General features: G+C 45.8%; 1 protein-coding gene across 3 annotated transcripts in view; it reads right to left on the bottom strand.

The window, feature by feature from the left end:
• The window catches only part of LOC140192950 (kin of IRRE-like protein 1), a 210,838-nt gene that overhangs the window by 162,716 nt on the left and 30,970 nt on the right, over positions 1-17,152 (bottom strand). For 2 of the 3 annotated variants that reach the window (XM_072250422.1, XM_072250423.1), the window contains exon 2: positions 7,828-7,977. In XM_072250422.1, coding sequence (XP_072106523.1) covers positions 7,828-7,977 — 150 coding nt within the window. Of the gene's footprint in view, positions 1-7,827; positions 7,978-16,463; positions 16,481-17,152 lie in introns of all 3 variants that reach the window. The other variant, XM_072250424.1, reaches the window with a different exon arrangement.

Raw genomic sequence — 17,152 nt, 5'->3', positions numbered from 1 at the left:
TGAGGAGATGGAAAATGGATCAGCCATGATTGAATGGTGGAGAAGACTCAATGGATCAAATGGCCTCAGTTCTGCTCCTAAGTCTTATGGTCTTCAGGTCCATTTGGATTAGACATTGACTTTGTGGAAAAAGCCAGAGAATGATAATAGATGGTTGTCTCTCTTACTGGAGGCCTGTGACTAGTGGAGTGCCGCAGGGATCGGTGCTGGGTGCATTGTTGTTTGTCATCTGTATCAACAGTCTGGATCAGAAAATTCTCAAATGACATCAAGATCAGGAATGTAGTGGACTGTGTGGAAGGCTATCATGGCTTGCAGAAGGATCTGGACCAGCTGTCAAAATGGGCTGAAAAATGGCAGATGGAATTTAATGCAGAGAAGTGTGAGGTGTTGCATTTTGATAAGACCAACCAGGGTAGATCTTACACAGTGAACAGTAGGGTATTGGGTAGCGCAGTAGAACAAAAAGGATCTGGAAATATAGGTTCATTGAAAGTGGTGTCACAGCTTGATAAGGTCATAAAGAAAGCTTTTGGCACATTGCCTTCATAAATCAAATATTGAGTCCAGGAGATTGGGTGCTACGTTGGAGCTCTATAAGACATCGGTGCGGCCTAATTTGGAGAATTCTGTGCAATTTTGGTCACCTTCCTACAGGAAAGATGTAAATAAGATTTAAAAAGTGCAGAGAAAATTTAGAAGGATCTGGCCAGGTCTGGAGGACCTGAGTTATAAGGAAAGATTGACTAGGTTAGCCATTTCAGCCCTTGGAAAAAACCTCCGGCTATCCACACGATCAATACCCCTCATCGTCTTATACACTTCGATCAGGTCACTTCTCATCCTCCATCACTCCAAAGAGAAAAGGCCAAGTACACTCAACCTATTCTCATAAGGTACACCCTCTAATCCAGGCAACATCCTTGTAAATCTCCTCTTTGGTCTCTCTATAGTATCCACATCCTTCCTCTAGTGAGGTGACCAGAACTGAACACAGTACTCCAAGTGGGGTCTGACCAAGGTCTTCCCTGGAACACAGAAGACTGAGAGGAGGTTTGATAAGAGGTATACAAAATTATGAGGGATATAGAGAGGGTAAATGCAAGCAGGCTTTTTCCACTGAGGTTGGGTGGGACTACAATCAGTGGTCATAGGTTAAGTGTAAAAGGTGAAAAGTTTAGAGGGAACATGAAGAGAAACTTCTTCATTCAGAGGGTCATGAGTGAGTGGAATGAGCTGCCAGTGCAGGTCATGCATGTAAGCTTGATTTGAATGGTTAAGAGAAGTTTGGATAGGTAAATGGAAGTAGGTGTATGGAGGACTTGGTCCAGGTGCAGGTCGATGGGAGTAGGCACTTAAAATAATTCAGCACAGATCAGATGGACTGAAGGGCCTGTTTCTGTGCTGTTTCTATGACGCTATGAATCCTGAGGAGGCAGTGATCATAATATAATAGAATTCATCATGCATTTTAAGAGAGAGAAGCTAAAATCAAATGTACAGGTGGTCCCCATTTTCCGAACGTCCACTTTACGACACCTCGCTGTTACAAAAGACCTACATTAGTTACTTGTTTTCGCTAACAGAAGGTGGGTTCACTGTTATGGAAAAAGGCAGCGCATGCCCGAACAGCCAAGCTCCTCCCCCGGAACTGCATTCTAGCCGCCATTGCTTAAACATGTGCTTTATCTCGATTTATTTTGTTCATTCGTTAGCAAGATGAGTTCTAAGGTATCGGAAAAGCCTAAAAGAGCTCATAAGGGTGTTATACTTAGCGTAAAACTAGACATAATTAAGCATTTCGATCGTGGTGAGCGAAGTAAGGACATTGTCCGTGCGTTGAACTTGCCTGTGTCCACCATTCGCACTATTTATACGCAGAGAGAAAGAATTTTGAAAGCTGCCGATGTTACTGTTGGTTCTGCTCATAGCAAAGTGGTCTCTCTTAGTCGGCATCCAATAATGGATAAAATGGAAAGTCTATTGCTTGAGTGGATTGATGAGTGTACAAAGTGTGGTGTTCCGTTAAGTTTTCTTATACTTAAGGAGAAATCAGTCAGTCTTTTTAATAAGCTGAAACAGAAAGCACTGAACGATGCTGATGAAAGTGTTGCGAAAGTGGAATTTAAAGGTAGTCATGGGCGGTTTGATCGGTTTCTGAGGCGAGAGCAGCTTCATAGTTTAACGTTTACCGGAGAGAGTGCTTCGGCTGATACTGAAGCTGCCGAAAAGTTCCCAGCAGAAATGAAGAAAATAATTCCAGAGGGTCGTTATTCATATAAGCAAGTGTTTAACTGTGACGAAACTGCAATTTATTAGAGTCTTCCCGATTCCGGTAAGTGAAACTACACTGTACATACATTATTTCTACTTTATATAGGCTCTGTATTTTTATGTGTTACTTGGTATGATTTCGCAGCTCCATAGCTTAAAGGTTACTGGAGAGAGTGTTTCTGCCAAGAAAGTTTGCGCCGTGTTTCTGCCGAGAGTGCTGCCGTGAGATTTTCGCTGCACTAGACACTGCTGCAGAAAAGTATTTCTACTTTATATAGGCTATTTATTTATCATATCATTCCTGTTTTTACTATATGTTACTGTTATTTTAGGTTTTATGTGTTATTTGGCATGATTTTGTAGGTTATTTTTTGGGTCTGGGAACACTCAAAAATTTTTCCCATATTAATAAACGGTAATTGCTTATTCACCTTACTACATTCCGGCTTACAAACCATTTCATAGGAACGCTGTAACTTCGGATAGCGGGGGAAACCTGTATAACTATTACAGTGGTTAAAAGGGGTTCCTTAAGCCTGTTATATATGGGTGTAGTGATGGGTATAAATGCTCCCAATGGCTTTCGCCTCAACTAGCCTCCAACAACCAAGTCCAGCTTCTGGCTTTCATGTGTAGCTTAGCTACTAACCCTGGCAGAGCTGATACTACTGATCACAATTCTATCTCCTTTACCATAGCATTGGAGAGGGATAGGAACAGACAAGTTAGGAAAGCTTTTAATTGGAGTAAGGAGAATTACGAGGCCTTCAGGCAGGAACTTGGGAGCATAAATTGTGAACAGATGTTCTCAGGGAAATATACAGAAGAAATGTGGCAAATGTCCAGAGGATATTTGTATGTTGTTCTGCATAGGTATGTTCCAATGAGACAGGGAAAGGAAGGTAGGGTACAGGAACCATGATGTACAAAGACTGTTGTAAACCTAGTCAAGAAGAAAAGAAAAGCTCACAAAAGGTTCAAAAAGGTAGGTAAGGATAGAGATCTAGAAGATTATAAGGCTAGCAGGAAGGATCTTAAGAATGAAATTAGGAGAGCCAGAAGGGGCCATGAGAAGGCCTTGGCAGACAGGATTAAGGAAAACCCAAGGTATTCTACAAGTATGTGAAGAGCAAGAGGATAAGACGTGAGAGAATAGGACCAATCAAATGTGACAGTGGGAAAGCGTGTATGGACGAGAGGAGATAGCAGAGGTACTTAATGAGTACTTTGCTTCAGTATTCACTATGAAAAGCATCTTGGCGATTGTAAGGATGACATACAGCAGACTGAAAAGCTTGAGCATATAGACATTAAGAAAGAGGATGTGTTGGAGTTTTTGGAAAGCATCGAGTTGGATAAGTCACTGAGACCGGACAAGATGTACCCCAAGCTACTGTGGGAGGTGAGGGAAGAAACTGCTGAGCCTCTGGTGATGATCTTTGCATCATCAATGGGGATGGGAGAGGTTCCAGAGGATTGGAAGGTTGCAGATGTTGTTCCCTTATTCAAGAAAGGGAGTAGAGATAGCCCAGGAATCTATAGACCAGTGAGTCTTACTTCAGTGGTTGGTAGGTTGATGGAAAAGATCCTGAGAGGCAGGATTTATGAACATTTGGAGAGGCATAATATGACTAGGAATACTCAGCATGGCTTTGTCAAAGACAGGTCGTGCCTTATGAGCCTGATTGAATTTTTTGGGGATGTGACTAAACACATTGATGGGGGCAGAGTAGTAGATGTAGTGTATACAGTTTTCAGCAAGACATTTGATAAGGTACCCGATGCAAGGCTTATTGAGAAAGTAAGGAGGCATGGGATCCAAGGGGACATTGCTTTGTGGCTCCAGAATTGGCTTGCCCACAGAAGGCAAAGAGTGGTTGTAGATGGGTCATATTCTGCATGGAGGTCGGTGACCAGTGGTGTGCCTCAGGGATCTGTTATGGGACCCCTACTCTTCGTGGTTTTTATAAATGACCTCGATGAGAAAGTGGAGAGATGGGTTAGTAAATTTGCTGATGACACAAAGGTTGGGGATGTTCTAGATAGTGTGGAGGGCTGTCAGAGGTTACAGCGGGACATTGATAGGATGCAAAACTGGGCTGAGAAGTGGCAGATGGCGTTCAACCCAGATAAGTGTGAGGTGGTTCATTTTGGTTGGTCAAATATGATTGCAGAATTTAGTATTAATGGTAAGACTCTTGGCAGTGTGGAGGATCAGAGGGATCTTGTGGTCCAAGTCCATAGGACACTCAAAGCTTCTGTGCAGGTTGACTCCGTGGTTAAGAAGGCATAGCCTTCATCATTGGCTGTGTGATGGAGTTTAAGAACCGAGAGGTAATGTTACAGCTATATAGGACCCTGGTCAGACCCTACTTGGAGTACTGTGCTCAGTTCTGGCGCCTCGCTACGGGAATGATGTGGAAACTATAGAAAGGGTGCAGAGGAGATTTACAAGGATGTTTCCCGGATTGAGGGGCATGCCTTATGAGAATAGGTTGAGTGAACTCGGCCTTTTGTCCTTGGAGCGACGGAGGATGAGAGGTGACCTGATAGAGGTGTATAAAATGATGAGAGGCATTGATTGTGTGGATAGTCAGAGTCTTTTTCCCAGGGCTGAAATGGCTAGCATGAGAGGGCACAGTTGTAAGTTGCTTGGAAGTAGGTACAGAGGAGATGTCGGGGTAGGCGCTTTATGCAGAGGGTGGTGAGTGCGTGGAATAGGCTGCTGGCGACTGGTGGAGGCGGATACAATGGGGTTTTTTAAGAGACTCCTGGATAGGTACATGGAGCTTCGAAAAATAGAGGGCTATGGGTAACACTAGGTAATTTCTAAGGTAAGGACATGTTCGGCACAGCTTTGTGGGCCGAAGGGCCTGTATTGTGCTGTAGGTTTGCTGTGTTTCTATGTTTTCGCTGACAGTAGAAAGGGCAAAGTCAGATTCCTGGCTCCTTAATACACGCCGCTTCAGGCAGATGGGCCTAGTCAGCTGTTGTTGGTGGCTCCACTAGGAGAGGGAAAATGCTGACCTCAAACCTCTGCTGCCATGATGCTATACACATTCATGAGGAAGGCTTTGGGAGTAAACCCTGAGTGAAAAATCCAGAGCTGGAGTCCCTAAGGCAGCCCTACTCGGACAGACATGTCCACATGTCCTTGATGTGCTGGTGCCAAACCACCTTTCTCTTCAAATGCATGGAGAGAGAGACAGCTTACTACATGGGCAACAGCTTGCTCTCTATATTGTATTGCCTTGGCTTGTATGTATAGACAGCTGGGATAATCTTCCATGGTCGACACTGGAAGCCTCAATTCAAATGGGAATTTAAAAAGCATAAAGTATTGACTGATTGGCAAGAGACAAGGAGTTGGAAGGACCCTTTTCTGTTTGGGTGCCTTTGACTGGAGGTATTCTGCGGGTGTCAGTGTATGCCAATGATTTGGATGCTGGAAGTGATGACTTTGTGCCCATATTTGCAGATGATATAAAGTTAGGTGGAGAGGCAGCTAGTGCTGAGGAAGCTGGGAGGCTGCAGAAGGACATAACACATTTTAGGAGAATGGGCAGAGAAGTAGCAGATGGAATAGTGTGTCAGGAAGTGTATGGTCATGCAATTTTGTAGAAGAAATAAAAGTGTAGACTGTTCTCCAACCAAAAATCTGAGGTACAAGGGACTTGGGAACCCTTGTGCAGAATTCCCTAAAGGTTTAACTTGCAGGTTGTCAGTGGTGAGGAAGGCAAATGCAATATTAGCATTCATTCCAAGAGGAATTGAATATAAAAACAGGGATGAAATGCCAAGATATTATAAAGCACTACTGAGGCCTCACTTGGAGTACTGCGAGCAGTTTTGGGCCCCTTATCTGAGAGAGGATGTGCTGACATTGGAGCAGGTTCAATGCGGGCTCATGAAAATGAAATGAAAGACTTCTCAGATGAGGAGTACTTGATGGTTCCTGACCTGGACTCGCTGGAATTTAGAAGAATGAGGGGGGATTTCGTAAGGCCTAGGTGGAGTGGATGTGGAGAGGATGTTTCTAATAATGGGGAGTGTAGGACCAGAGGGCACAACCTCAGTATAGAGTCCATTTAGAACAGAATCGAGGAGGAATGTTTTCAGCGGAAGGCAATGAATCTGTGGAATCTGTTGCCACAGGTGACTGTGGAGCCAGGTCATTGCATGTACTGAAGGTGGAGGTTCATAGGTTCTTGATTAATCAGGGCGTGGAAGCTTACAGGGAGAAAGCAAGAGAATGGGGTTGAGAGGGAAATGGATCAGCCATGATGAAATGGCGGAAGAGATTAAATGGGCCAAATGACCTATTCTGCTTTTATGTACAGTACATCTTATAATCTCGTGGTTTTTAAAGTGGTTGCAGAGGCTTACAAGATGGTAAACAAGGCATATGACATGTTTGCCATTATTTGTCGAGGCTTTGACATCAAGGCTCAGAAACTTAAGTTATAACTGTATCAAACTCCGGTTAAAACACATCTGTAGTATTGCATTCAGTTCCGGGTCCCCATTTCAGGAAGGATGCTGGGGCTTTCAACAAGATGCAGAAGAGGTTTACTAGGATGCTGCCTGGAAAAGAGGGCTGGTGCTATAAGGAGCGTTTGGACAAATGAAGGTTCTTTTCTTTGGTGCGGTGGAGGCTAAGGGAGACCTGTTAAAGGTTTATAAGATTATGAGAGGCACAGATAGAGCCAGTATCTTTTTCCCTGTAGTTGGGTGGCGGGGGGGGGGGGGCGGAATTGGTGTGCTGGGCAGGTTTATTGCGCACAGAGTGTGCTGGGTGCCTGGAATGTACTTGCCAGGAGTGATAGTAGACGGTGTTTAAGAGTTTCTAAGATAATAAACAGGAACGTGCAAGAAATGGAGGGATATGAACATTCTGCAGGTAGAAGGAATTGGTTTAGTTACTAGCTTCACTAGTTAGGCACAACACGGTGGGCATGAGGACCCGTTCCTCTGCATTACTGTTCTGTGTTCTATTGTGGATAGTCTGACCTCCCCTCCTAAGGAGAATCAACATGTGACAGAGGGACTGCAGTGAAGGTTCCTCAGATCGATTTCCAGGTTTGGGGAAGATCATTTGTCACATGAGGAGAGATGAAGCAGATTGGGACTGTCCCCTCTGTAGTTTAGAAGAATGAAAGGTGCTCTCATTGAAATATCCAAACTCCTGACAGGGTTCGACAGGGAGGGTGTTCTGCCTGAGTGTGCATGGCTTTGAATGAGACTGAAGCTTCTTCTGCACTGTCCCATCAGAAGCTCACAGGGCACGGGTTAGACACAGAGTGAAGCTCCCTCTGCACTGTCCTGTGACACACTCCCAGGACATGGGTCAGATATAGAGAGAAGCTCCCTCTACACTGTCCTGTCACACACTCCCAGGGCATGGGTTAGCCACAGAGTGAAGCTCCCAAAGCATGGGTTAGACATAGAGAGAAGCTCCCTCTACACTGTCCCATCACACACTCCTGAGGGTCAGACACAGAGTGAAGCTCCCTCTAAACTGTGCTGTCAGCTCCTGACTTTAGCACTCTTTACCTGGTAGGCCATTTCCCATTCCGAGTGCCAGTCCATCCTTGGTCCATTGGACAATGCCAGAGTAGTTGAACACAGCACAGGAGAGGAGGGCACTGTCTCCGGCCACCACAACCTGATCTCGGGGCTGCTCGGTGATTCGTGACCCGCTCACTGTGGAAAGAACACAAGCTGGACAAACCTTTCACAGTGTCAGTGAGGGAGGGTCAGTGATGGGGAAGGAGAGTGATAGAGGAACAGTGAGTGAGGAATGATGTGAGGGTTAGTATTGAGGGGGCTGTGAGAGCTCCACCCTGTGGGAGCAGTGGTAAAGTTAAGGAGAAGAAGTGGTGGGTTTCTGTGAGTAGTGAGGGACCAATAGTTAAGTCACTTCTATGTTTTCTATGTTTCTATGTTTAAATCAATTGGCTGAATTAATTTATTTTCTGTGGTCCTTGTTTGCCGTCAAACTCAATCTTGTTTATAGCTACCTGCTCCCATCCCTATGCCTAGCTTTTCCTCTGCCCCTTTTCTCTCTCTCTCCCTCTCTTTCTATCTCACACTTTCTTCCTCTCCATAAGGCTCTCCTTGTTTTCTATCCCTGCTTCTTATTCACTCACCTCCTATCTGTCTCTTTTTCTTCCTCTGTGTCTCCGACTCCTTTTGTTATTCTGAACTTGTCAACCTCTCTATATCTGTTCTTTCTCTTTTCTCACCCTGTATTGCCCCATCCTCACGTTCTCTTTCTCTTTGTGTCTCTGTCTCTTGTTGCTCGGTGTCAAATTTCTCGGCTCTTCCCTGTCAGTGTGCCTTTATTTGTCTCTCTTCCTCTCACTGTTCATCTCCATCTCCCTCAATCCTTCTCTCCCTCCCCTCTCTCTCTCTCTCTCTGCTCACCTGTTTCCTTGTCTCTGTTTCTCTACTCCTCCTCTCTCAGTGACCCAGTATGTGCAAGGATTTGAACAGAGAGCCTTTTATTCCACCCGTCCACTCTCAGAAGGCTTTTCAGTCTCCCTGCAGGCTTGTGCAGTCTTTGCTTGCTGCACTTGCTGCTTTGCAGTTTGGAATGCCTTTCTTCTGCATTGTAAGCCATTCCTCACTGCCCTCGAGCAGTCTTCCTATTTTTAAACACCAGCAGTCCAAGAGGATGCAGCAAGGAAGACGAAAAAACTGAACACAGTACCATCATGGAGATTTCACAAAGAGCAACAGTATCTGAAACCTGCAGTCTCACCACTCTCTCCTCCCCAAACCCATACTCTGATCTCCCATTCTCTACTCCCCTTTCTCTCATCCCCTCTTGCTCTTTTTTCTGATTCCTCTCTTTTTTCCGATCAGCTCTTCTCTCTCTCTGATTCCATCTCTTCTCGCTGTCACCTCCCCCTTTCATTCCCCCTCTCTCTGATCCCCCTCTTGCTTTCTGCTTTCCCCCTCCTCTCTTTAATTTTCTCACAGCCTTCCACTTTCATCTCTCTTCACTCCCTCCACCTCAGACCTCTCTCTCTCTCACCCTCTTCCTCTCCCTGCCCTCTCTCTCTCCCCCCTCTCTCCCTCTCCTGCCCCTTCCTCTCCCTCCCCCTCTCTCTCTCTCTCTTCCTCCCCCACTCCCTTTCCCTCTGCCCTCAGCCCCTCAGATCATTCTACATAATTACCATCCTCTGTGTAAAAAAAATGTTGCCCCTCAGGTCCTTTATATATTTCCCCTCTAACCCTAAATCTATGACCCCTAGTTTTAGTGATGACAATTGCCATCCACCTTATCACCTCATCACTTTAATCTTCTTCATTCCAAGGAATAGAATAAAGTCCTAACCTATTCAATTATTCCTTATAACTCCTTGTAAATTTTCTCTGTACTCTTTCAACCTTAATTAATCTTTCCTATAGGTAGGTGACTAAAACTGAACAAAATAATCCAAATTAGGCCTCATCAATGTTTCATGCAACTTCAACAGCACATCTCATCTTCTGTACTTGATACTTTGAATTATGAAGGCCAACATGCTAAAAGATTTCTTTACAACTTTATCATGATGTGACGCCACTTTCAATGAATTATGGATCTGTATTCCCAGATCCCTTTGTTCTACTGCACCCCTCCGTGCCCAACCGTTCACTGTGTAAGACCTACCCTGGTTGGTCCTACCAAAGTGCAATACCGCGCACTTGTCTGCATTAAATTCCATCTGCCATTTTCAGCCCATTTTTTCAGCTGATGCAGATCCCTCTGCAAGTCATGATAGGCTTCCTCACTGTCCACTACCCTCTCAATCTTGGTGTCATCCACAAATCTGATGACCCAGTTAGCCATATGGTCATTAATACAGATAACAAACAACAAAGGACCCAGCACCTATTGCTGCAGCACACCAGCCTCCAGTCAGAAAGGTAACCATCTAATACCACTCTGGCTTCTCCCACAAAGCCAATGTCAAATCCAGTTCATTACCTCATCTTGAATGCCGAGTGACTGAATCTTCTTGACCAACCTCCCATGCAGGACCTTGTGAAGTGCCATGCCAAAGTCCATGTAGACAACATCCACTGCCTTGCCTTCATCCACTTTCCTGGTAAACTCTTTGAAAAAAACTCTATAAGGTTGGTTAGACATGACTTATCACATATGAAGCCATGTTGACTATCCTTAATCGATCCATGTCTATCCAAATACTGCAGGTGAAACCCAGAGGAAAGACTCGCTGTTGCCCCAATCAGTGTACAGAATGTCCGCCAAAAATGAGACATGAATTGAGGACAGTGATCCAACACAATGTCCACTGGAAATCCATGGATCCTGAAGACCTGATGCAGGACAATCTCGGCTGTCTCCACTGCAGATGGTAGTTTGTCCAAGGCAATTAATTTGCAGGCCTTCAAAAAATGATATATAATTACCTTGATGACGGTCTTCCCCTTGCAAGGTGGAAGACCTGTAACAAAGTCCATGGAAATATATGCCCATGATCTGTCCAGGAGAGGTAGAGGGCGAAGGACTCCTTTAGACTGGGTGTAGAGCTCCTTGTCCCAGACACACACCTCGCATGCCAGCACGTATTGTCAGATCTCTCTTGCCAATCCAGGCCACCAGTATCTTCTCCTGATGATCTTGGCGATCCTGTCAATCCCTGGGAGAGTGGTCATTCTTGATATGCGTCCTCATTGAAGTACCTGAGACCTGATGGAATTTGGAACAAACAGACGACCTGGAGGATTATTCTTGGGAATCTCTTCTTGTGCCTGGGCCTTGTGAATGAGTGTGTCAATTCCCTGATAAATTGGCATGATCTTTTTAGCTTGGGGCAAAAGAGAAGGCTGCTCTTCTCTTTCGAGTTCATCGAACTGATAAGACAAGGCATCCGGTTTCTGTTTCTTTGACCCCAGTCAATAGGTCAGGATGACATTGAAGCAGTTAAAGAAAGGAGACCACCTGGCCTGCCTGAAATTCAGGCTTTTGGCCTGCTGAAAGTAAGCCAGGTTTCTAAGGTGAAATAGGTTCCATACAGTAAAAGGATTCTTGGGCCTCTCAAGCCAGTGATGCCATTCCTCCAAAGCCAACTTGACCGCAAGCAGGTCTTTACTTCTGATATCGTAGTTCACCTCTGCCAGGGATAATCGCCTGGAAAAGAATGCACACATGTGCAGTTTATAGTCCGAAAGTGTCCGTTGAGACAATACTGCACCCACTCTGACATCCAAAGCGTCCACCTCCATGATGAAGGGAATGTCTGGGTTAGGTGAAACCCAAATGGGAGCTGTCATGACTGCTGTTTGAGCTCTGCAAAAGAAACCTTCACTTCAGTAGTTCAAACAAAAAGACCTGTGAATTTCTTAGTGCTGTCAGCTGAGCTATCACTGCGCTAAAGTTCTTGATGAATTTTCTGTAAAAGTTGGCAAATCCCAGGAATCATTGGACTTGTTGCATATTGGATGGTTATGGCCAATCTCTTAGTACCTGTGTCTTAGTAGGGTCCATCTTGAGGTTGCCAATTGAGGTGATAAAACCCAAAGATGAAACAGTGGTTTCATGAAATTCAGATTTTGCCAGCTTGTCATAAACTTCATGATCTAGAAGCCTCTTTAAGATATCTCTGAATTAGACAACATGATCCTTCATGGACTTCCAGAAAATTAGGATATCATCTTAGATGAAGGCATACTTCTGGAGTTCATGTAATTTATAAAGGCCTACAAAATTACTGATGCATTTGCAAACTCAAAGGGCATGACCAGGTACTCATAGTGGCCTTTCAGTGTGTTGAATGCGGTCTTCCACTCATCACAGTCCTTTATGCGGACCAGTATATACACACTCTTACCCCTTGGAGAATCACAAAGGCAATATTCATGAGTGGAAGGGGGTAATGCTCTTTGGCCGTTATGCAATTCAGCTCTCTATGATCAATGCATGGCCGCAGGCTTCCGTCCTTTTCCTGTATGAAGAGGAAACCTGCACTGGCTGGTAATGTGGAGGGGCAAATGAATCCCATGGCAAGAGCCTCCTTTATGTACTCCACTTCTCTCCGGGCCTGAGTACAACCAACCCTGCGGAGGACAAGTACCAGGCAGTAGATCTATATACAGTCGTAGGGTTGGGTAGGTGGAGGTGTCAAGGCCTTTCCCTTGCTGAAGATCTCTTCCAAATCCTCATAGACGGAAGGGATTTTGACCAGCTTGGGTCTTGCATCCACCCTGAACTTCACTCTGAGGATGACTCTTGAAGCTCCATAGGTAGCAGGGGTGATTCAGCAGACCTCAGAATCTCATCCATAGTTTCACTAGAGTCTTTAGTTGAAACAGAGACAAAATCAGAGTCCAAATCCTCATGCGTATCTTCAGACAGCGGCAACAATGTGCGACAAATGGTCTTTGTGCTCCTGGAACCAGGTTTGAAGGATCTACATTTAGGAGCCTTTCCCTTACATGGGAATTGGCAACTGGATCCCTTAGGCTTAGCTGCTAGAGTTCCAGACTGCTAGGGCACCTCCTTGGCTTGCTCCTGAACTCAAGGCCCTCTCTCTCTAGTTCTAGCACATCCCTATCTAGACAGGGTCATGACTTACACAGTCCTGTTGGCTGGAGCTGGCTTGTCTACTGTTGGAGGCAGGACTAGATCTCCCAAAGGCTCCAGATTATCCTGAACAAAAGTCTGCCTCATCGTCATCTGCTGTTCTCGAGATAGCCTGATAGGCAGAACTCTAAACTGAAAATGCAATGACTGGACTATGCAATGGTCCTCCCTTCTTTCCAGTTCACAGAAGGGTTATGCTGGGGCAACTAAGGGTGCCCAAGGATCAGGTTTTGTGAGGAGAATTGATGATATAGAAACAAATATTCTCTGCATGTTCCTCTATCCTCATCTGCAAAGCCAATGTCTGCTGTAGAATCTCCCTGGAACCAAGTGGACAGCCATCCATTTGGCCCGCAGCCGACCTGCTTCCCCACAGTGATAGCAGCAACTTTGACTCTGATGCTAGGGTTTCTCATCAGTGGACAGTCTTGTGCAACCAATTTGCATGGGCTCGACAGGATCCTGAGGAGGAGATGGACTGGTCATTGTCTGTGGTCAGGAACTGGAACTGCGATGTATTGAGGCCATGCTCGGGCTAGAACCTCTTTGACATCTTGAGATAGTCCCACTCTTGATCCACCAGGAAATTATTGAGGTGGATGGACTGATAAATCATAGCCTCTAAGCCCTCTACCAGCTCTCTCAAGGCAAGGGCATCCTTTAGTTCACCTTGGAGTCTCAATGGGCCGAATAGCCAACTTCTGCTCCTTTGTCTTATGGTCTTATGGTATTACAGAGTGGCCAAGGTCTCCCTGTTCCAGCCAATCTCTTCAGCCAAAGCCCAAAACTGAATGGTATAGTCAGCAGCTGACCGATTGCCCTGACACACCTTCACAGACAATCCGAGCTCTGTTTGCTCCAGCAGGATGATGCAACACCCTCTCCGTGGTGGCCATAACTTCCTCCGACTGAGCAAATCTCTGAGCTCTGCTCCCAATGCACGATGGGCCAGGCTGGAGCTCTCCCGGTCAGGAGAGAGATCACAAAAGTCCACCTTTCCGTTCTCCACAGGGAAGCGGGATGGCCAGATTTCAAACATCAATGAACAGTGAGTGAGGAAGCTGCAGCAAGAGCCCAGGTCACCGCCGAACCTCTCTGGGCTCTGAAGATGGACTGGCTCCATAGAGTGACCAACAGCCTCACCTGTGGGATTCTGGCTTCCTTTTAACAACAGTTGGCATGTGGCTAATATGGCAGGAGAGTGGGAACCAGTATGATAGAGCTGAGGATGAGCCAGCAGGTTTACAACTAGATGATGGGTGTAACACGAATGTAAGAAGGGACAAGCCAGTGATTGGATACAAATGCAGACAGAGCAAAGAGTTAAATTGTACCACAGAGACAAAATTCAAAACAGCGAGGAATGTAGGACTGAAGGTGCTGTGCTCGTGGACAAGTGGTTAAGGCGACGGTCTAGTGATCTGAAGGTGCTAGTTTGAGCCTCAGCTGAGGCAGCGTGTTGTGTCCTTGAGCAAGGCACTTAACCACACATTGCTCTGCGACGACACCGGTGCCAAGCTGTATCGGCCCTAGTGCCCTTCCCTTGGACAATATCGGTGGCATGGAGAGGGGAGGCTTGCAACATGGGCAACTGCCGTTCTTCCATACAACCCAGGCCTGCGCCCTGGAAACCTTCCAAGGCGCAAATCTATGGTCTCACAAGACTAACAGATGCCTATTATTATTATTATTAGCATTTGAAATAAGGTTGATGAACTCGTTGGTCAGTATGATGTTGTGGGCATCACTGATGTTGTACCAACCCTTCAACCAAATCCAAGATCAATCTAAACCTTCCCTCTCACATAGCCACTCCATTTTTGGAAGGGAAGCTTTGAGGTAATGGGGATAGGGCTCAGTCTTGACCCACAGAAACTGAATGGCCCCTGCACTTGTTGGAAAGCCACAAATCTATAATTGATGAGCCCCTGCACTCCTCACTCTACAGTTACCCTCCTTCTCTTCCCCCTCCCCCTTCCCTGAGGAAGGAGGATGGTATGGGCAAGGAGTTTTGGGACCCCAGCACTTCTCCCCTCTCCACCGAATGCCAACAAACCCCCCCCTCATTGCAACACCGAAAGGGACCTCACAGGTCAGTATGGTAGTATCGTGATTAGCACAATGCTTTACAGTACGGGCAATGCTGGTTCAATTCCCACCGCTGCATTAGAGGAGTCTGTAAGTTCTCCCTGTGAGCATGAGGGTTTTCTCTGAGTGCTCTGGTTTCCTCTCACAGAGAAAAGATGTACCGGTGTGCAGACTAATTAGTCACAGTAAAATCGTCCGGTGATTAGGCTAGCATTAAATTGGGGGATTGCTGGGTGCTGTGGCTCAAGGGTCTGGAAGGGCCCGTTCTGTGCTGAATCTCAGTAAATAGATACCCATTGGAAGTTATGACTCGGATGACTGTGTGTCCTCTTTGAATCATAGAACACAGAAAGAGGCCCTTCAAACCACAATGTCCATGCTGTTCCTTTCTCCAATCTACACCAATTCCACTTACCCACATTAGTACTGTGCAAGCCTATACCCCATGTCAGTGTCTACCTGACTCTAGCACCTCCCCTGGCAGCCAGTTCTAGAAATCAACCACTCTCTGTGTCATAGCAGGATACAGTACAGAAGTGATCATTTGGCCTAACAACACTCAAATGCCCATTTACACTCATCCAGTGTCCATACTTCTAACTTCTCCCACATTCTTATCAACCTGAGATCCACTTTAAGCCAATCTTTTCAACCTACATGCTCATTTTTAACAACCCGATGACGGGAGAAAGATTCTGGTGGTAAATCCACACCATGATTCCTATAATTTTATACCTTTCTGTTAGGTCTCCCTTTGGCTACCCCCCTCCTTGTTCACCTCACCAGTGCATCACTCTTGAATTAGAACATAGAACAGTACAACAGAGGAAAAGGCTCTTTGACACACAATGTGGCACAGAACTAATTCAACAAGTAATTCAATGCCCAACTAAACTAATCCCTTCTGTCTACATCCCTCCAGACCCCACCCATTCATGTGCCATTCTATCAGCCTTTAACACTAACACTCAAAGACCAGTATTTGTTCCACTACCATCCAGAGAGCACATTCCAGGTACCCACCACCCCCGGTGTAACAACACTTCTGCCCCTCTCATCTTAAATGCATTCCATCTAGTGGAAAAAAGATGTTGCGTACTCCATCTGTGCCTCTCATAATCTAAACTTCTACCAGATCTCCCCTCAGCTTCTGCTGTTCAAGAGAAGACAACCCAACCTTCAGAGACACATGAGCTCTAATCCAGGCAGCATCTGGTAAACCTCTTCTGCACCCTCTCCAAAGCCTTCACATTCTTCCTATAATGGGATGACCAGAATTGAATACAATGCTCCAGATGTGGCCTAACCAGAGATAGATGGTATAAAGCTGCAATACAGGTTCCTGAGTCTTCAACTCAATTCCTCTAAGAATCATGGCAAGCACGGCCCCACATACCCTATCAATGCGCAGCCACAGACTTCGATTTCAAAATCCCTTTGTACCTCAACTGTGCAGAGACCTACGTTGCCTGCTATCTCCCAAACTGCAAAAAACATTGCATACAGAAGTTGTGTTCTATACTCTATTTTGTTGTGATTGAATAAATCATTGCTGAGGCCACACTTTGATTACAGTGTACTGTTTTGGTCACCCTGTTATAGCAAAGACATGGGAAGACTGGAAAGAATACAGAAATATTTATTAGGATCTGCCAGGTCTAGGGTGGAAAAATTTGATGGGCTAGGTTTTGATTCCTTGGAATGTAGGAGACTGAAAGGTGACCTTATAGAAGCATTTAAAATTATGGAGGGGCACGGATAATGTGGTTGGGAGCAGTCTCTTCCCCAGGGTAGGGGTGAAAGTGCATGGACAGTCTTTTCCCCAGGGTAGGGGAGAAGGTGGATGGAAACACTCATCCCGAGGGTAGGGGAGAAGGTGGATGGGAACAGTCTTCCCCAGGGTGGGGGGAAGGTGGATGGGAACACTTATTCCCAGAGTAGGGGAGAAGGTGGATGGGAACACTGTTCCCCTGGGTAGGGGGAAGGTGGATGAGAACACTGTTCCCCAGGGTAGGGAGGAAGGTGGATGGGAACAGTCTTCACAAGGGTAGGGGAGATGGTGAATGGGAACACTGTTCCCCAGGGTAGGGGGGGAGGTGGATGAAAACAGTCTCTTCCCCAGGGTAGGGAGGAAGGTGGGTGGGAACACTCAACCCCAGGGTAGGGGGGGAGGTGGATGAAAACAGTCTCTTC

Source organism: Mobula birostris, unplaced genomic scaffold (assembly GCF_030028105.1).
Source record: "Mobula birostris isolate sMobBir1 unplaced genomic scaffold, sMobBir1.hap1 scaffold_319, whole genome shotgun sequence".
Classification (NCBI taxonomy): Eukaryota; Metazoa; Chordata; class Chondrichthyes; order Myliobatiformes; family Myliobatidae; genus Mobula; species Mobula birostris.
This window is presented reverse-complemented; position numbering and strand designations above follow the sequence as displayed.